Source organism: Triticum aestivum, chromosome 6B (genome assembly GCF_018294505.1).
Source record: "Triticum aestivum cultivar Chinese Spring chromosome 6B, IWGSC CS RefSeq v2.1, whole genome shotgun sequence".
NCBI lineage: Eukaryota > Viridiplantae > Streptophyta > Magnoliopsida > Poales > Poaceae > Triticum > Triticum aestivum.
The window spans coordinates 561,813,974-561,836,001 of NC_057810.1; the positions used below are offsets into that span (position 1 = coordinate 561,813,974).

Genomic DNA, 22,028 nt, shown 5'->3' on the forward strand with positions numbered 1-22,028 from the left:
TCCTGGTTGCCTGTGATGCTCCTCAGCAACAAAGCTACGGTTTTGGACGGCACTTCTACTGGATGGACCCAAGCGGTGTCGTCCAGTCCGGAATACAGTCACATCGGGTGATCGTGGGCCTGGAGAGGCTGGATGCGTCGACTGAGGAACACTTCCGGCAAGTCCAGGCCGGTAACGCCATCATTGACGAGCTGGACCACTCTCTCCACCAACATCTTCGTCTCCACAGTCTCAGCAGCGGTTACTTTCAATGGGGCAGGAGTCTGAACACGGTCGAATGAGAAGTGGGGTAGACCAGTCGACTGACCTGGAGCTGCGACGTCCTGGCAGTAGAACTAGGTCGAGTGCCAGCCTCTAACAGATTCAGGGAGAGTCATGGCGGGAGAGGCACTCCTATGCCTCTTTTGGATACGTAAACCCCCACACATCTGGATGCCGTGGATTTTTGAGTCGCTCGACTTTCCTTTTTTACCGACTGGGAGAAAATGGTGAAGATATGTTTGAAAAGACCCCAGTGCGGTCGACACCCTAAGAAGTTCTCGCACATCGATACAAACGCAGCTAAATACGTGATGGTGTTGGGAGAAAAATGGTGCAGCTGAGCGCCAAAGAAGTTCAAAAATCCCCGGAAGAAAGGATGCGGAGGGAGCGAGAAACCCTGGTCAACATGAGTGGCGAGCAGAACACACTCACCCGGTCAAGGTTGCGGTTCCGTCTCCCCCTTCGGCAGCCTCGCTGCTCCCTTGGCGATCAGTCCGGACTCCTCCAGTTCGGCCAGATCCTCCTGCCGGACCGAAGACCGGATCCAATCGCCCTGGATCCAGCCCGGCGGCAGCCCCGCACGCGACGACGACCCATGGTTCTGCTTCTTGCCTTTCGCCGCCCTCGTCACCTTCTTAGCGCGCTCTAGCGCCACCATCTTGTCCTTCGCCATGGCGGGGGAGTAGCAGCGTCGAGAGCGGAGGTGCTGGGCGCGATGGAGAAGCAGAGGAGAATGAAGGGGAACAGGTGTGCACAGTGCAAGCGCCTCGGGGCCGTCACCTTATAAAGGGTCACTTCCGAGTGACTGACGCGTGGGACCAGGCAATCCCGTCAAATCCCACAACAGTTGCGTGCAGCGTACGTGGCGAAAAAGGCGGCGCGGTAATCAAGGCATCGCTACTTATCCGGACCGCCCGTTTCGGCGCTCTCCAGCCCGCGCGCTTCCCTGAAATTTCGTATCCCGTGAAATCCGGGAAACACTGCAGACAGTCACGCCCAAGATCTCGCCCTCTAACACAACACTCGATGCATGAGGTCACCAATTCTGTCGACAGCTCACTGAATGGATCAAGGCGACTGAGTCGACACTGAAGTACCGACGCGGGCGTTCAGTCTTGCAGAAAACACTCGTGAAGACACGAAGCTCGAAGCAGGTTCAACTTCGACCTACTTTCCGCTCGCACCTTAATCCATTCAGGGGCTACTGATGAGTATACAGACCTGGGGTAGGGTCATAGGCCTGACCTATATGTCCTACCCAAGGTCACTAACCTGGAAGATAAAAGGACCAAGAGGCAACAGGAGAGCGCCAGTCAAATACGTCGAGTGCAATCCACTCGACGGCCACATCACTCGGAGGTCCTCCTCCCTACCGTCACTCGACCATATGGAGAATCACTCGACCTATCGAAGACCAGGAATCAGAAGGGCCCGCAACGGCCGGACGTTCACCCCTTAGTCTTTATAAGCATTAACAGCACTTAAGGCTGGCATTACCAGTAATGCCCCTTACTTTATGTACATTAAGCCCCTTGTAATGGAGGTGGGTGGGGGTCCTGGCGCACTCTATATAAGACACCCCCTCCTTTGGGACAAGGGTTCGCACCCCCTGTAATATCACACACATAATCCAATCGACCGCCTCCGGGCACCGAGACGTAGGGCTGTTACTTCCACCGTGAAGGGCCTGAACTCGTAAATCCCGTGTGTACACCTTCACCATAGCTGAGATCTTGCCTCTCCATACCTACCCCCTCTCTACTGTAAGTCTTAGGATCACGACACCCCCTGGTAGGTGGCGCCTCCCAGTACCACCCCGGCGGAGCCCAGTCCGGGACATGGCCCATCTGGTGACGCAGGTGTCCTCCGCTGACTCGACAACGAGGATGCGGGATAGGCATCGTCCATGTCGATGCGGGAAAAATTGCTTTAACTAAAAAAATAACAACAAGTTCTTACTAACTAGTTCTATTAATTCAACTAATTCTTACTAAAAATAAACTTACTATAAATAAAAATAAACTAGTGCCTAATTAGTACCTAGTTCTTACTAACTAATTAGTACCTAGGAACTACTGCCCTAATTACCATATAAGTATCCATTTTTTTAACTAGGGTTCGTACTACCTAATTAAATAGGGTTAATACTAATTGTAATTAACTAACTAGCACTAAAAATAGCCTAGTGTTCATACTAACTAGCACTAAATAGCTAGGGTTCATACTAATAGAGAGTAGAGAAGAGGGAAGGGGAGAGTACTTACAGAGGGCGGGGGAGAGATGGGGTTGTGGGAGAGGGCGGCACCAAGGCGCGGCGATGCAGGGTCGGGGGAGACGGCGGCGAGGCGGGGTCGGGGGAGACGGCGACGAGGCGGGTCGAGGGAGACGGTGCCGGACAGCAAGGGCAGGGGCTCCGGCAAGGTCGAGGTCGAGGAGGAGGAGGCATAGGCGCGTGACGACGTCGAGGGCAGTCTCTAGCGGAGAGCGAGGGTAGGGCCTCCGGCGAGGGCGAGTGCAGGGGCTCCGGCGGGGGCGACGAGGGGGAGAAGAGAGAGTGGGGAATTGGGGGAGGAAGTAGAGGAGAGGGAAGCCCGCGCGGGGGGTTAGGTGAAAATAGCTTTAACAGTAGCGTGGGGAGCGAAAACGCGCTGCTGCTAAAATCCGTAGCAGTAGGGTGCCCTCACAAACTCGCTACTGCTAAGATGGGCCCGTCCTGTGGTGTGTTCAAACTTAGAAGTAGCACCCTACCCTAAAAGTGCACTTCTACTAATTTTGTAGTAGTAGCGTGGTTTGTAGAAGGGCGCTACTACTATACCTAGAACGTCGGGAACGGTGTGGCAATTATAGTAGTAGCGCATTTTGTTCCTGCCGCGCTACTGCTAAGTGGATAATAGTAGCGCCCTTTATATATGCCAACGCGCTACTGCTAACTAGCAGTAGCTCCTCATTTTAGCACGCGCTACTGGTAAGATTCTGTGTATAAGGTTTTCCCTAGTAGTGTACTTGAGTTAATATATCAGGCAATGCATTGGTACGGAGGGATTATCCTTCTACTCTGCATATATAACTTGTCTGAAGTCTAACTAAGCAAAATGTTTGACCAAATCCTTTCTTAAGAAATACAACAGGAGAGATGTACGACTTGAAAATTTATTGCATGAATTAGGTTATGATATTGTTTCGAATCCTGGATCTTAGATTTCAGAAAATCCAAAAGTGAGCATAAATTCTTGAAACTGAGCATGGTCACGTGATATGGCACAAATATTACTTCTTAAGTTTTTTCTTCAATTTGAGACAAGCTGCTTATGACAAGTTGCACAAATGAAGAGCCAAGGTATTTTGGAACAAAGACCTATCACGTTAAGGTGAACGCTTTCACTATTTAAACCGTGGGTGTTCACGTGCCGCCACGAGTCCCCGCTTCTCATCGGCAGGTGCCGTCCAAGCAAGCGTGTGAGTCGATGGGAGGCGTGCGAGCAGACCGCTGCGCCGGCTGACAGGGAGGCGTGCGAGCAGACCACTATGTAGGCTCACCGGGAGGCGAGCCCTTTGACCAGGCTCCGCCGCCCACCTTCGTCCCAACAGCTCCCACTTTTAATGTCGTCGGCGCCGCAGTTTAAAATCAACCCCGCACTACCCAGTATCGCTACAATCTTCTCCCTTCCTCTCCGATTCTCCTGTCGTCTACCTCCAACTAGCCTGACCTAAACGTACGCCATGACGCATCAAGATGGTCTGCCCTTAGTCTTCTAGTTTCCTGAGGAAGACACCTAGCCGGAGTGTCAAGGACATAAGGCACTTTGGGACGAGCTTGAACTGGCCTTGCGGGAAGACATCGCGCCTGTCCCCGCTCCCGTTCTGGCTCCCGTTGCCCTGACTGTGCCAGCGCCCATCCCCATGGCATTGATGGGCTGGGAGCCGCACATTGTCGCCGAGCTTGACCCCATGGTGTTCCACGAGGTCCCCGCCGTCTTTCACGCGCCCATGCACCTGCCAGCGCATGCGCCTGCGCGTGCACTAACGCGCACACCCGTGCCGGTGCCTATGCTCCTGCCAGCGCATGCGCCTGCGCATGCACTAACATGCGCGCCCATGCCGGTGCCCGTGCACACGAATGTCTCCACCGTGCCGTTGACAGCGCCTGTCCCCGCGCGGGTGCCAGTGCCCCCCTCAGCGGCATGGATGGTCACCGTCGACCGCTTCCTTGCACCAACGTCAGTCGCCTCCTCCCGCCAGTTGACTCGCTTCGAAGTCCAGAACATTTTGGCCTTCCTTGAAGCTAGGCCAACGTCCAGGAGTACGCCAACAATGGCGCAAGACGCCGCCGTCGCCGTCGGTCATTACCTAACGACACCCAGAGCACGGCAGAGGAGCCGCTACCCACCGCAAGACGCCCCCGCCTCCGCTGCATAATCTAAATTTCCATGAAAAACGTTGGGATTGCCATGCTTAAAATCTGAACTTTGATCATTTCCGTTTATTTTTATATCGATCATCGTATAATTTAAAGTCGGATTCAAACTGAAAGAAATCTATGGTTTGATCGATTGAATGTTCTGCTAGAGCCATATCGAATTAAATATAAAACATCATGAAGCCACATGTATTCCTTGTCATCCAACGACATAGACTGCTTCAATGTCGAGCGCTCAACACGTTTAGCATGCAGTCAATTTCATGCCAAAAATAGTGCTAATCACATAATAACACGCAAATAATATCCTACTTAATATCCGCATGCACTTAATATACTTCCAGATTAACATGCATTGCACGTACACACTGACTAGTGCTACTAGTACGTGAAACTGGTGCCGTAACTTGTGAACGCGTCTAGATATGGTCAACGGCAACATCACCGGCGAGTTCATCATGTTTACCCGTGCGTCTAAACGCAGAAGGGGAGGAGAGAGAGAGAGCACACATGGAACCCACCAGTAAGTGAAGGAGAATAGTACTAAAAATAATATTACATGTTTTCCATTAAATAGGCTATGGTAATATAAAAACATTATGTGAACAAAGGGGGGTACAACAAACATTGTTGTTCTACGTATGTTGCCTATTGACGTGCGGATTGAAGGCCCGGTCGCATGTTCGCCTCTGATGCTATGGTTGTCTTTACCGTCTGTCCCTCATGGTCTGGTCTACATCAATACACCGGGCCGCGCCTGTGTGCACAAGTTGCTTAACGAGCGCGTGCAAGTCGCTGCTCCTGCTATCCGGTCTATTACGACAACTCTGAAGAAGGTCATGATATAGTGTCAGGCTCTGCCCCCACCAGATGGCTCATTGGGTAAGCATGCAAGTCTCTGCCACAATGTTTTGTTTAAACAACCAGCTGGGATGAACCGCTGGCCGGACTACTGACACAAATCATACGGGGTCATTTATAACCCGCCATGGTCGACCTCAAGTTTCCATGGATTCACATCGCATTATCAACGTCAACGATATATAATGAGTGTTACGAAGATTGTTAACTCGCCGCCTTGCTTCCAGCTTTAACATATTACAGCGTTCTGCTGTTCAGCTATATGCCAATTTATATCACGGTCAATATGGAGAAATATCAAGCCAACACCTCGAGTCGCCTTGAGTCTCGGGGGCTACAATGATATGACTCAGCAAATGTTGCAGGCTTTCGGTGAATTCAAGAACCCCAGGACATTGGAGGGAAAGATAACCCGGTCCCGGAGGCTACTACCATATTGATGAAAGTATAAAGGCCGTCAGAAAATTTTCGGTTCAAAACGAAGAATGCTGGTTTTAAATCCGGTTCAAGGGAAATCTATTCTCCCACAAAGCTCCCACAAATCCAGTTTAAGAATTTCTGGTTCAAAAAGAATTAATCTCAAACAAGTTCGAGTTTAAAGGTCACCAGAAAATTTCCGGCTGAAAATGAAGATTCCGGTTTAAGATCCGGCTAAAGGGAAAGATATCTCCCACAAAGCTTTGAAGCTCTCAATATCCGGTTTAAGAATTTCCGGTTCAAGAAGAATTTATCTCTTGCAAAAAGTAAAAGGTTGCCGAAGAGGACTTGCTGCCCTGACGCCCGGTTCAAACATAGGTATCCTGCCTTATGGGCTCATCTTCATATGATCACTTGGGGGCTTCCTATTCAAACATAGGTCGTATTCGAACCAAAGAGGACATAGTTGTCGGTACCCTCTTCATCGGCACACTGCCGAGCTCACTAGGGGGCTTCTTGATCGTATTCGAATCATAGCTCAACCCCTTTTGGGAACTAACTTTGATCGTATTCGAATCAGAGTCGTTAAAAAACTCTCAAGATCATTAGGGGGCTTCATGTTCAAACATAGGTCGTATTCGAACCAAAGAGAACATAGTTGTCGTACCCTCTTGATCGGCGCAACGCCAAAGCCATTGGGGGCTACATGATCATATTCGAATCCTAGCTTAACCCCTTTGGAACAATTTACTGATCGTATTCGAATCAGAAGCCTCAAATTTTTCTTTCTATTTGGCTTAAGTTTTTTGAAAACAATCTTTTGGGTTGGTCTTGAGACTTTTTGTTCACATCTGAAGCATATGTGTGGTTTCAATTAATCCGGCTTGACTTTGGATGATAAGTTGCCAGCATATGACGCTCATAAACATTTGGAAGGTTTGGCTTCTAAAGATTGGGTTATCACCCTTACTGCACAGGTCGCATAAACCAGCAGTACAAATTCAATATCACAGGTATGATATTGTTTATACATGATTATGTTTAAACCGGCCCTGATTATGGACTTTAAGTCGCTGGTCTATTTTGGATTGCGCCATTGGAATCATGCGCTTATCAATCATTGGATTATTGCCCTTATTGCATACGGCGATGTAAGCCGGCAGTATGAGCCAATTTCTATAGACTATATTATGTTTGGGTTGTTACCCGCCCTGGCTTTGACGTTAAGTCACCAGAGCATATGTTGTTTAAACTCTGTGCAGGATTTGCAGAAATATGACTTATATAAATGATTAAGTTCAAGCTCATTATCAAAAATGATGCTTCAAAATGATTATCCGTTCTGGATTTTCTCAAAGGCTATAAGCCTCCGGGTTATAAACTTCCGGCTTACAATGAATGCGCATTAAGTCGCCATCAGCCAAGAGCCGCCGAGTATTTAAACTCCAGATTTTCTTGTCAGCCGAGAAGGTATTCACATCTTTCATAGACAAACTTGGCTGGATTTTCATTATAATATTGAATGATTGAGGTTTTCATACCAGATTATATTATTCAAATCTTGAATATCCAATATGGCTAGATTTTTTTATGGTTATCAATAACCAGTATTATGATTGAGGTTTTAAAAATCTCTTTAGCGGAATGGCTATTATTTTATCTATGGATATGATTCATTCTACAATGGATGGAATAGTCCCGAGTCGCTGCAGGCTTACGACCCGGCACTTGGGGGCTACATTATTCAGATTGAGATTATATCAAATATGCAAGTCCCATGTCACTGCCAGCATGCACCATGGCACTTGGGGGCTAATGCAAAGTCATTTTTTGCTCATCTTATTGAAGACCCGACTCATCACATTATAATGAGCCGGCCCTTGGGGGCTACCAATTGCTCCCGTCAACAATTCAAGTCCCAGGTTTGCTGCAAGCATGACAGCCCGACACTTGGGGGCTACATATATGGAGTATTCAGTTTTTTGCTAGTGACTGAGATGAACAACATGGATTTCTTCAAAGTGGCAGTAATTATATGGAAACAAGTCTCAAATCATCACTTTGTTTTGTTCAAGACTTGGGGGCTATAGGTAATATGGATATGAGGGAGAAATATCTTCCGATTTTCAATTTTGAGCAAATCAGATTGACCCGGCATCAACAATCATGAACTGGAGTTGGAAACAATCATGACCCAGAATTATTAGTTTTTATAACCCGGCGATTTTTTGGAAATCGTAGATCGGCAAGTTCTACATTTTCAAACCGGTTGAATATCAGTTGAATATTTGAAGACAAATATTTTTGTCAAATCAGAGCATTGAAGGCCGATTCAAATGGATTCTTTATTTACAAAATATCTTCTGCAAGCAAATTGATTATGAAGCTGGTCTATTGACTCAGATTTTTTAGAAGGAAGAAATGACAAGGATTTAAGGATGATCAAATGCCGGTTTATAAGAATCTTTAATCCAGAGCACAAGCCGCCAAGTTTGTTCTTGTGTTTGTTTTACAGGATCAGTTTAACATGGATGAATCCAAATTAAACTGGGGGCTAATGTCGGTGATATACTCCGCGGTATGAACCAGACGGAAATATGACCCAGCCGAACTTGGCGGTTTACTTGAGACCCGATTTAAACTCGGTGATTCATTGGTGACCGCCCTAACCAGACAGTTTACAAGCAACCTACCTAAAAATTATGACTCATTGGTAACCTGGTGGGCGGGACAGACAGATGACAAGCCCCAAGGCCCAGAAGGTCAGTTCATGTTATGGTCGGCCGGTTTATGAGGAAAGTACAAGGAATATTTTCCTACATAGGAAGCAAGACTAGGACTCCACTTGTAATAGAATAATCCTAAACCAACTAGGACTAGTCATGTAAACTGCCCCTTCAACATATATAAGGAGGGGCAGGGCTCCTCAAAGGGGGAAGGAAGAAGAAACAATCTGAGGGCTAGACACAACTAGAGGAGAGCCGGTTTACAGCGACTCCCTCATGAGGATAATAAGACCTAGCCACAAACAGCATGTAGGGCTATTACCGGATGATGTTTCCCGGGCACCGAAGCTATCTAAATCCTTTGTCTTGCGTGTTGCGTCTCACGATTCCGCCCAACCCCTCTCAAGCTACCACATAGATGTGTTGGCCTCGCGACTAAGTCCTCACACTAAGGACATCTGATGTGCCAATTACACGACAATCCTCATCCTTTATTTTTTAATTTCTATATGGGTCCAAATTTGTTTCATGACATGTGGGTCCCCCGGTGTATAGTTTGTAGCACTTTAATTTGTGGGTCAAAATTTGTTCCATTCCAAGTGGACTATCGGTGTGTAGTTTTGTAGCTTATTTATAATAATTAAAGAGAACAACAGAGTTTTTTTCAATAATACCATGGTGCGACATTGAAGGCGAGGAAGGACGTGCGAGAGAGCAAAGACCGAGCCAGAGGGAAATCAACTAGGGGAGTTGCGGGGGTTGCATTGGTGTTTGGAGTAGTTGTGGGCCGAATGCTACGAAAATATAATCTAAACAGACCGGAATAAATGCCTACACAAATTAATCCAAGGTTGGAGTGCCCCTCGCAATGTAAATAGCTCCGGCTTTGCGAGGGATGGAGAGGTACCTTCAATGCGTGGAAGATACAGTGTGAGAAAGAGAGGTCAATTGAGAGACATATAGATAGAGAGACAAAGTGAGTGTGGTCCAACATTCATTAAATAGATATATATGCTCTGGAGAGATATTGTCCGATTGAGCTTTTGGCAAGGGTGAGGTTTGTAAGATAGTGGTTGAGAGATGATCCAGTCACAGACGTGTAGATATATTTTGTGCGTGGGAGGAAGCAAGGTCAATCGATCACATAGGGTTGTCGTGCGCTCGAAAGAGTGAGACGGGTTGGAGAGAGTGACCTAGATAGACAATGTGCGTGAGAGAGTATACAATGTGAATAGGTCGAATTAGGCTCAAACATGGTGATATATCGTTTTTGTCCGAGAAAGAGCGAGGTCAATCGAGACATACAAAGAGACATAGAGAGAGAGAGAGAGAGAGAGAGAGAGATTGAGTGAGCATGGCCCGCCATGAGGTCGAAAGAGTGGGGGCGGCTTGGACGGATTGACCTAGATAGACAATCTGCATGAGAGAGCATAGAGTGTGTCGATCGAGGCCCGAACAGGGACATATATCATTTGTGTGTGAAAGAAAACAAGGTTAAATGAGACTCAGATAAAGAGAGCGAGATTGAGTGAGTGTGGCCCACCGTGCGGAAGAACGAGTGAGACAGTCTCGAGGGAGTGACCTAGATATACAACGTGCGTGCGTGCGCATGAGAGGTTGGGGGGCTAGATAGTCATTGCATGTATTTAGCGCGAGAGGGTGAGAGGGAGTGGGAGAGAGAGAGAGAGAGCTCGGCATGGGGTGCAATGGCGGATGTGTGAGGTACAGGGGTTGTGTAATTGACAGACTTAGAGATCGAAACATGGAGAGAAAGAATGAATGTGTGTTGGAAACTGATAGCTTCCTAAGGAGGTTAGGAGAGGAAGATTGGCCGATACAGGAAGTATGTAGCGTGTGTGCGGGGGGGGGGGGGGGGGGGCTAAAAACAACATTTGAATGTACATAGTACGAGACTCAATATCGATGTTTCAATTCGGTGTACATTGTAAGATTTGAACGGAGGACCATGCATATGGGTAATTATTTTGAATTCGTGCCATACTAAGTTTCGAAAAGTTGACATTGACTCAATTTGTTGTGCTTTTTTGCAGGTCATATGTTTGAATCCATCCAAAAGTTTTCTCAGTACCATGGTGTCACGCCCAATATGCGATACTATCCTAAAGAGACTCGAAGGTCCCACCAAGGATAGAACCGCATATTGAAACGCTTTTGCAAGGTGGATATCATTACATCAACATTACATAATAAATGGGGATACATACAAGAGGCATACAATGACACACGAATACAACATCAACTTACATGAGAACAACATCCGACTACGGATGAAGCACAAACAGAAGCTCAAACGACATCCACCCTGCTAGCCCAGGCTGCCGACCTGGAACCTATCCCCTAATCAAAGAAGAAGCGGAAGAAGGACTCCAAAACAAGCAAGCATCGCTCTTGCGTCATGATCATCGCATAAACCAGTACTTGCAACTGTTGTCGTAGTAATCTGTGAGCCACGAGGACTCAGCAATCCCATTACCATGGGTATCAAGACTAGCAAAGCTTAATGGGAAAGGAAGGGGTAAAGTGGTGAGGTTGCAACAGCGACTAAGCAAGTATGGTGGCTAACATACGCAAATAAGAGCGAGAAGAGAGCAAATGGAATGGTCGTGAAGCTAACAATGATCAAGAGGTGATCCTGAACTCCTACTTACGTCAAACATAACCCAAGAAACCGCGTTCACTTCCCGGACTCCGCCGAAAAGAGACCATCACGGCTACACACGCGATTGATGCGTTTTAATTCGGATCTGGTGTCAAGTTATCTACAACCGTACATTAACAAATTCCCATCTGCCTATAACCGCAGGCACGGCTTTCGAAAGATTATACCCTGCAGGGGTGTCCCAACTTAGCCCATGATAAGCTCTCACGATCAACGAAGGATATGCCTTCTCCCAGGAAGACCCGATCAGACTCGGAATCCCGGTTTACAAGACATTTTGACAATGGTAAAACAAGACCAGCAAAGCCGCCCGATGCGCCGACAATCCCGATAGGAGCTGCACATATCTCGTTCTCAGGGCAACACAGGATGAGACATCCTACGAGTAAAACCAAACCTCGAGTTTCCCCGAGGGGGCCCCGCAGTCTACTCGGTTCGGACCAACACTTAGACAAGCATTGGCCCGGGGGGCTAAAATAAAGATGACCCTCGGGTTGGCCGACCCAAGGGAAAGGTATAGGTGGTGGTGAGGCAAATGGTAAAACCAAGGTTGGGCCTTGCTGGAGGACTTTTATTCAAAGCGAACTGTCAAGGGGGTCCCATAAATCACCCGACCGCGTAAGGAACGCAAAATCCAGGAACATAACACCGGTATGACGGAAACTAGGGCGGCAAGAGTGGAACAAAACACCAGGCAAAAGGCCGAGTCTTCCACCCTTTACCAAGTATATAGATGCATTAATAATATAAGAGATATTGTGATATCCCAACCAAAATCCTGTCCACCATGGAGCAATCTTCAACTTCACCTACAACTAGCAACGCTATAAGAGGGGCTGAGCAAAGCGGTAACATAGCCAAACAACTGTTTGCGTGGGAAAGGTGTCAAAGGTTAGAGGTTCATGGCAATATGGGAGGCTTGATGAGCAAAAGATAGGTAACACAGCATAGCGATAGAACGAAGCAACTAGCATAGCAATGATAGTAGTGAGATCCATGGTAGCGGTCATCTTGCCTGAAATCCCGCTAGGAAGAAGAACGAGTCCATGAAGAAGACGAACGGGAGTAGTCGAACGAATCCTCACAATCGCAACATTACCGGAACTAAGAAGCAACACCAGAAAGAAACAAACAACATGGTAAATGAACAAGCATAAACATGTCATGATGCACAAACAAGTATGATGCATGTCCGGTTTAATGAGGCAAGTCATGGCAAAGTGCAACAAACAATACTACAAGTTAAGTGGAGCTCAATATGCCACGAGTTGCATATTGACAAAACACCACATTGACATATTTAGTTTAATCTCGTTTAAGCTACCAAACAATATTAAATGTTGTTAAACATGGCAAGAGGTGAAGCATAAGTAAACTAACTATTTAGGCAAGTTTAAATGAGGCCGGAAGAACAAACAACAATTCCGGAAAATCCTCATGTCCATATTTTAGATTTGGTACTGTTCTACCCTAAAACATATTTTAAAGTTGTTAAACAGCAAAACAAAGTGGACCATGTTAAACTAGGCATTTTTCCACCCCATTTACATATAAAGTTTATTAAATTTGGAGCTACGGTTATTTAGTTATGAAATAAATCATTTTAGCATGGAATTTATGCAAATTTAAACAAACGGCAAGTTTAAACATTTTAAACATGGATGAAAGTGGCATAATGTGAAACTAGATGTAATTCTAAGCATGTCGCATATATAGTTTGTTTAGTTTGGATGCATGCATATTTAGCTATAGACAATGTAAAACAGTGGCAATTCTGTAATTAAGAATGCATTGGAAAATGATAAACTCAGACTGGGGAAAAAAATATGCACGGGCCGGATTGCAGCAACCTGCAGCGGCTTAGGAAGATTTGGCCCGAGTGAGCACTGAGTGTGTGTGTGCGCGCGTGCAACAGTACAGGAAAAATAGAGCAAAAATTGGGGCCCCTAGGGATCGAAACCCAGGTCCTCCTAGATTTGTGCTTGAGGGAGGAACCACTGGGCTAGGTTAGTGTTTGTGATACAAAGTGGGATCGGCCGCAGATGAACATTGCTCTTATGCAGCTGGGAACAGAAGAACATCAAAACAAACTAGTGTAACAAAAGGGGATTGCTTGGGATTCGAACCATGCTCTCCTGGCTGCAAACGGGTTAGGCCAACCAATACACATCAAGTGACTTGTGTTCAAATTGCAGACCATACCTAACTGAACCAATAACTGGAGCGAACCTGACTGAAAAACAACAGAAACGAAGGGCCGGCCTTGGCTATACTCGCGGTGAAGATCAACGAAGGCGTAGGTTGCAGCGCGCGTGCGGGATGAGGCCGCATGAGTGCTTGCAGGCATGCATACGATCGCGCACGTGCACTCGGCCAGATGCGAGCGAGTGTGTGCATGTGAGGCACGCTGCAAGGGGCTGGGCAAGCTCCCTGGCCATGGCCTCGGCTACGAACAGACCGGGCGAGGCCAGCAGGAAGTGCGCGAGCAAGGTGTGCGTGCGTGTAGCGGAGCAACAGGCGAGGACATCGGTGATGCAAAGTGGACTCGGCTAAGGGTGCATGCTCAGGTGAGACGAGCAAAGGCTAGAACACGAGCTCGGGCTCGTTGGCATGGTTGTACATGACAGACATGGCCTCGGACACCATGGGATCGGCGGCTACAGCGACGAATCAAACCAGAGGGAGAGATGGGGAGGAGCGGCTGCTCACCGAGGGCTCGGGACAAGAAGACGAGGTTGGAAGCGCGATCACGGAGGTGATCGGCTCCGCGGAGATTAGGAAGCAGAGCAGACGACGTCGAGGAACTTGGCATCCCGCGGCGATGAAGAGGAAGAAGATGACGACGTGGACGACGGCGACGACGAGCTGCTGATCTCCGGCGCGCCGCGGCTCCGGGAAGCAGATAGCGAAGACGACAAAGGGGAAGGAGCTCCGGGTCCGTGTGGTCGTGTGCGTAGCCGTGGAAGACGTCCGCAACACTCCCGTGGACGAAGAAGATGGCTACGGCGATGATCAAGACGGGGAGGAGCTTGAGCTCTCCTCGGCCATGGCACGGGCGACGGCTATGGGTGGCTTGGGCGAGGACCTACCAGGTGGCGGCGGCGCGGGGAGGAATGAGGGGGAGAAGGGAAAACCCTAGGGAGGCACTCTCTTATAAACGGGGAGACTAGACAACATGACCTCGGCGTCCGTGAGCGCTTGCTCACAGCGCTGCTGCTGTGGCTACCGCTCCAGAGAGGAGGAAGACGGCGTGAGGCGAACGGAGCCGGTGGCCGCTAGCGGCTGGCTGGGCCGTCTAGGGAGGGAAGCCCAGGTGGGCTGCGCTGGGCTGCTATTGCTCTTTCTCTATTCTATTTCTTCAAGCAGAAATAAGAGAGAAAAGGCATAGAGGAATTGGAGAGTCTTGTGAGGGAAATGATAATATCCTTGGATTCCAGAATTTGTGTAGAATTTGAATAAATTGCTTTGGGCATTTTTAAAGATAGAAAAATAAATCAAGTTTGAATTTAATTCAAACTTGCTCCATTTTTGAACGTAACCAAAACAACTTAAAAAGAGCTGAATATTGACAGAGGGGTTAAAGGCAAGGTGTAGGGTTTGTAGGAAAAGATGGAACAGTTTCTGGACAGGGAAAATGTCACATGAAAATAAATGTAATAAAGAAGAAAGGAGAAGTTTGAATGGAATAGAAACTTGGGTGAACTTGATGAATGGTCACTGGTATGAGCATGTTGCATGAGTGAGGTGGAGGTAAGAAGAAAAAGGGGGGGGTCACCCAAAATCACACAACAAGACTTCAAGATGCAAACCAAGGCATGATGCTCATGATGCAAATGCAACAAAAATGACATAGGAAAAATCATGAAGCATAGAACAAAGCAAGGATGGTGCAATGCAATATAATATAAGGTGAATATGATGCAAGAAGAAAAATATGACAAGGCACTCAACATGGTCATGGCATCAACATAGAGTAATGAAATATGCAAAATAATTATGATAATGCAACAAACAAAATAAACACACGACAACAACGAAAAATAAATGAAAGGCAACTCGAGCATCGGTCTTGGGGCGTTACAACTCTCCTCCACTAACAGAAGATCTCGTCCCGAGATCTAGGATGGCACCGGAGAGAAACGGAAGAGAAAGAGAGGAGGTAGAACTAAGTTGCTTCTTTGACAAACGAGTGAAACCATGATCCTTGAGAGGTTGAAAAACTTGAAAGAAAGAACACAATGGAGTTTAACACAATTGAGAGCACTGCGGTAGAAAATAGAAACAAGGAACACCAAGTGAACCTTGGAGGTTGCAAAGCTATGAATGATGAGTACAATGGACAAGAAGGAATTGGAACCACTCTGGTTTAAACGAGATAAACACGGAACAAGGAAGATCAAATTCGGACAACACTCTAGTTGAAAATAGAGGCAAAATTTTATAAGATGAAAGAACTTGAATGAGAACACAACACTCCGGTTGAAAGGAAAAGCAAGGAAAGAACATGATCTTGACAAAACGAGATAATGAGTCGAAGAGAGTAACATCACAATGCCTCCGGAAGAAATAATGGAAGATAGATCATTGGAATAAAAGAATGGAGAAGAAAATGCCAACTTGTGCCACAAATGAGCTTGGGAAGCACACTTCCAAGAAGGTTAGAACGGAGTTGTTGGAAAACCAACAACAAAAAGAACAAGCTTGTTGTGGGCTTATGGCAAACATCTCAAAATGAAGAGGTGACAACCGGCCACTAACAGAAACAATTGATTGGTTGAGATCAATGAAGATAAGAGAAACTTCTTTCACCAAGAGGATAATTGGAGAACTTGGGTCATTAATAAGCACCACAATTGGCAACATTCCTTCGGGAAGGCCTTTAGGTGAAATCTTTACCAAGATAACTCCAAGGAAGAAAATGATGGGTTTAAAATTCCTCATTCCTGACAACATGTGAATCGCGAAACATGAATGAAAATTGTCCAGAATGATATAATGCCATCTCCAAAGATATGGTAGAAAGAATTGCACTTTGGAATGCACAATGAAGAATACTTGAACTCCTCAAAACAAAACATGTGTTGAACACCATGTTAATTTTTAGAGTATATCTTGGCGGATCTTAACTCCGAGAGAAATCTTGAAGAGCAATTGAAGAATGAAATGAATCCTTGACGAAGCACCATGTAGAGCCTCAATGAAGAACTCCGGTAATAAAAGGATGATAAAAAGAAAGAGAAGTTGAAAACACAAGGTGAACCCTTGCAATGATTTAGATGGAGCTTCGCGACGAGATAATTGAGATAGCTTGGAACTCCGAAAAGAAAGATGAAGCCTCTCGAACCGAGAATGTGATATGATGACCAACTCCAGAAAGAAAGATGAATCACTAGTAATCAAGAATTTATTCATCATGAATAATCTTCGTAAAAAGAATTTAGTCACCTTGAGGAAATAAGAATAAGATTTATTGTATGCTTATCCTTCATCAAATTTAATTGATGACAAGCAAAGGATTTGGCATACTACTTATTCCCATTGAAAAAAAGGAATAAGAGAGATATAGCGTAAACTTGAGAAGGTATTGATGGAACCACCAGTGGAATTCGGAAACACGAATGAATTAATATGATAATGAAGTGAAATCTTGAACGAACCACCGTAAGAATTGAAAAAGAGAGTAGCAAGGGCACAATTCACCGGAAAGAATTTGAAAATTAATGAAGATACTTGAAGGGATTTAAATACATGAGAACAAAGAGCTCATGAACTGATTAGAGGGTATTTGAATGATGCACCGGTAAGATTTGGAGAATGATAGCTACACGCTGAGAATGAAGAATTATGACATGATGGCCTTCGGAGGAAAGAAATGGAAATAACTCATGAAATGCTCCGGATGGTAAGAAAAGAATTCTCACCATCGAAAACAATTATGAGAGGATGGCATCAAGCTTGAACTATGCCTCGTTGGAAGAACGGGTAAGGATTTAAGAGGAACTGTTCTTCGGTCTTCAAATGACGACGGAACACCACCAAAATTACTGAGATACTCCGGGAGAATGAAAAGGAGGAAAGGTTGAGCCAAAGATGAAAAAAAAATTGAAAACGACCTTGGAGAAGGCATGTGACTGATGAAAATTCATTTTTACGTCAAACTTGGAAATGAATTTGAGAATAGCTCCGGGAAAATGAGAAGAGACAGGTAAGATCCTGGGAAAAGACCTGTGGGTTAGGGCCCACTCAAAAGAAAACACCGTTGGAAATGATTTTAAAGAGAAAATGCACCGATTGAATTAAATGGCTTGAATGAGATAACAATCTCCAAATAGCTTGAACGGATTAAGAATGGAAACACAAATCTTCTGAGATATCTTCAACACTCCAGAACAAATAAATAGGAAGAAATGAATGATTAAGAGGTGCATCGGCATGAGAAAGCATTAGAGACGGGGAAAGGAATATGATGAATATCGAAAGCTTGAATTGGATCCACCGGAGAAGAAAAATCACGAAGAATGATGAACTCAAAGCTCCGTTGGTATCTTTCTAAGACTCACCGGATAAGAACATTGACGGGAAAAGAATGGAGAAACTTCACATCCATAAGATGGATACTTGATTAAGATATCTGAGTCCTTGAAGAAAAGGGTGGGAGGGTGGGAAAACAAAGGCAACTTAGGGACGGATGAAACAGATACCATTGAGAAAACTTAGAATTGATCTCACAAATGTTAAAATGATCGGATCCACTTGAAGAGAAGCACACCGGTTGGAAAGAATTGACATGAAAATCTCGATGATCAAAAGGATTAGTATTCACATAGCAATATGAGAACACCGTTTGGGAAAGGTATGGATTCAACACTTGACTTCGAAGCAACTCGAATACCACAAATACAACAAAACAAAGGATTTGGCTTGCGGAATAAGCCGGAACAAATACATATGTTAGAGATTTACCCAATCCCATATCATGCATCTGTCGAAAAGATATTCTAGGAGCTACTTGAATTCCCACCTATAAAACTCCCGAAACTTTCTGGTTATGCAATCTGGTGTTGGGGATACAGGGGAAGCAATATATCTCACCCAAACTAAAAATCCCTACATCCAGCTGTATCCATCCGTCAACACATAACCAAGAAAACTCCGGAAATCGTGTACCTCAACCTTCGAAAAGCATCCTTTATACGAGCCATGGCAATACTCCTGAACTCCCCAGTACTGGGAGGCATCGAGGTTATCTCACCAACAACTGCATAAAAGAGACTTTCGATGTCGGCAAAACTCAGGTATTCCAGAACTGCAACGATAAAATTATGACGACAACACCTCGGAGCTCAACTCCCCGGGACACTGCCACAACCCCTAAACGTCAGGAGGCACCAAGAACAATGTTCTCGTCATAAGAATATCGGAACGATCCCAAGATACCCGCGTGATCCTAAAATTTTTTTTAGTGAAATTTGAGGAGAGGAAAGACAAAACATCTAAGTCAGGAGTCCTCACCAGAGCGACGAAGGGGGCTGAGGAGTTAAAAGAATCCTACTCTTTGATATATATAATCCTAAGACTCAAAATAATTTTTTTCTAGACTCAACAACGACCAACAATCAAGGGGGCTCCTATGGTCGGTCGAGGCTCTGATACCAACTTGTCACGCCCAATATGCGATACTATCCTAAAGAGACTCGAAGGTCCCACCAAGGATAGAACCGCATATTGAAACGCTTTTGCAAGGTGGATATCATTACATCAACATTACATAATAGATGGGGATACATACAAGAGGCATACAATGCCACACGAATACAACATCAACTTACATGAGAACAACATCCGACTACGGATGAAGCACAAACAGAAGCTCAAACGACATCCACCGTGCTAGCCCAGGCTGCCGACCTGGAACCTATCCCCTGATCAAAGAAGAAGCAGAAGAAGGACTCCGAAACAAGCAAGCATCCCTCTCGCGTCATGATCATCGCATAAACCTGTACCTGCAACTGTTGTTGTAGTAATCTGTGAGCCACGAGGACTCAGCAATCCCATTACCATGGGTATCAAGACTAGCAAAGCTTAATGGGAAAGGAAGGGGTAAAGTGGTGAGGTTGCAGCAGCGACTAAGCAAGTATGGTGGCTAACATACGCAAATAAGAGCGAGAAGAGAGCAAATGGAACAGTCGTGAAGCTAGCAATGATCAAGAGGTGATCCTGAACTCCTACTTATGTCAAACATAACCCAAGAAACAGTGTTCACTTCCCGGACTCCGCCGAAAAGAGACCATCACGGCTACACACGCGGTTGATGCGTTTTAATTCGGATATGGTGTCAAGTTATCTAAAACCGGACATTAACAAATTCCCATCTGCCTATAACCGCAGGCACGGCTTTCGAAAGATTATACCCTGCAGGGGTGTCCCAACTTAGCCCATGATAAGCTCTCGCAATGAACGAAGGATATACCTTCTCCCAGGAAGACCCGATCAGACTCGGAATCCCGGTTTACAAGACATTTTGACAATGGTAAAACAAGACCAGCAAAGCCGCCCGATGCGCCGACAATCCCGATAGGAGCTGCACATATCTCATTCTCAGGGCAACACCGGATGAGGCATCCTATGAGTAAAACCAAACCTCGAGTTTCCCCGAGGGGGCCCCACAGTCTACTCGGTTCGGACCAACACTTAGACAAGCACTGGCTCGGGGAGGCTAAAATAAAGATGACCCTCGGTTTGGCCGACCCAAGGGAAAGGTATAGGTGGTGGTGAGGCAAATGGTAAAACCAAGGTTGGGCCTTGCTGGAGGAGTTTTATTCAAAGCGAACTGTCAAGGGGGTCCCATAAATCACCCGACCGCGTAAGGAACGCAAAATCCGGGAACATAACACCGGTATGACGGAAACTAGGGCGGCAAGAGTGGAGCAAAACACTAGGCAAAAGGCCGAGTCTTCCACCCTTTACCAAGTATATAGATGCATTAATAATATAAGAGATATTGTGATATCCCAACCAAAATCCTGTCCACCATGGAGCAATCTTCAACTTCACCTGCAACGAGCAACGCTATAAGAGGGGTTGACCAAAGCGGTAACATAGCCAAACAACGGTTTGCGTAGGAAAGGTGTCAAAGGTTAGAGGTTCATGGCAATATGGGAGGCTTGATGAGCAAAAGATAGGTAACGCAGCAAAGCGATAGAACGAAGCAACTAGCATAGCAATGATAGTAGTGAGATCCATGGTAGCGGTCATCTTGCCTGAAATCCCGCTAGGAAGAAGAACGAGTCCATGAAGAAGACTAACGGGAGTAGTCGAACGAATCCTCACAATCGCAACATTACCGGAACTAAGAAGCAATACCAGAAAGAAACAAACAACAAGGTAAATGCACAAGCATAAACATGTCATGATGCACAAACAAGTATGATGCATGTCCGGTTTAATGAGGCATGGCATGGCAAAGTGCAACAAACAATACTACAAGTTAAGTGGAGCTCAATATGCCACGAGTTGCATATTGACAAAACACCACATTGACATATTTAGTTTAATCTCGTTTAAGCTACCAAACAATATTAAATGTTGTTAAACATGGCAAGAGGTGAAGCATAAGTAAACTAACTATTTTGGCAAGTTTAAATGAGGTCGGAAGGACAAACAACAATTCCGGAAAATCCTCATGTCCATATTTTAGATTTGGTACTGTTCTGCCCTAAAACATATTTTAAAGTTGTTAAACAGGAAAACAAAGTGGACCATGTTAAACTAGGCATTTTTCCACCCCATTTACATGTAAAGTTTATTAAATTCGGAGCTACGGTTATTTAGTTATGAAATAAATCATTTTAGCATGGCATTTATGCAAATTTAAACAAACGGCAAGTTTAAACATTTTAAACATGGATGAAAGTGGCATAATGTGAAACTATATGTAATTCTAAGCATGTCGCATATATAGTTTGTTTAGTTTGGATGCATGCATATTTAGCTATAGACAGTGTAAAACAGAGGCAATTCTGTAATTAAGAATGCATTGGAAAATGGTAAACTCAGACTGGGAAAAAATATGCACGGGCCGGATTGCAGCAACCTGCAGCGGCCCAGGAAGATTTGGCCCGAGTGAGCGCTGAGTGTGTGTGTGCGCGCGTGCAACAGTACAGGAAAAACAGAGCAAAAATTGGGGCCCCTAGGGATCGAAACCCAGGTCCTCCTGGATTTGTGCTCGAGGGAGGAACCACTGGGCTAGGTTAGTGTTTGTGATACAAAGGGGGATCGGCCGCAGATGAACATTGCTCTTATGCGGCTGGGAACAGAAGAATATCAAAACAAACTAATGAAACAAAAGGGGATTGCTTGGGATTCGAACCATGCTCTCCTGGCTGCAAATGGGTTAGGCCAACCAATACGACATCAAGTGACTTGTGTTCAAATTGCAGACCAGACCTAACTGAACCAATAACTAGAGCAAACCTGACTGAAAAAGAACACAAACGAAGGGCCGGCCTTGGCTATACTTGCTGCGGAGATCAACGAAGGCGTAGGTTGCAGCGCGTGCGGGTGGAGGCCGCATGAGTGCTTGTAGGCATGCAGACGATCGCGCGCGTGCACGCGGCCAGATGCGAGCGAGTGTGTGCATGTGAGGCACGCTGCAAGGGGCTGGGCA

General features: G+C 45.8%; 1 protein-coding gene across 1 annotated transcript in view; it reads left to right on the forward strand.

Annotated features, from left to right (window-relative positions):
• Nucleotides 1–976: 976 nt before the first annotated feature.
• The window catches only part of LOC123139381 (uncharacterized), a 31,874-nt gene continuing 10,822 nt past the window's right edge, over nucleotides 977–22,028 (forward strand). The window contains exon 1 of the mRNA XM_044559190.1: nucleotides 977–1,008. Coding sequence (XP_044415125.1) covers nucleotides 977–1,008 — 32 coding nt within the window. The remainder of the gene's footprint in view (nucleotides 1,009–22,028) is intronic.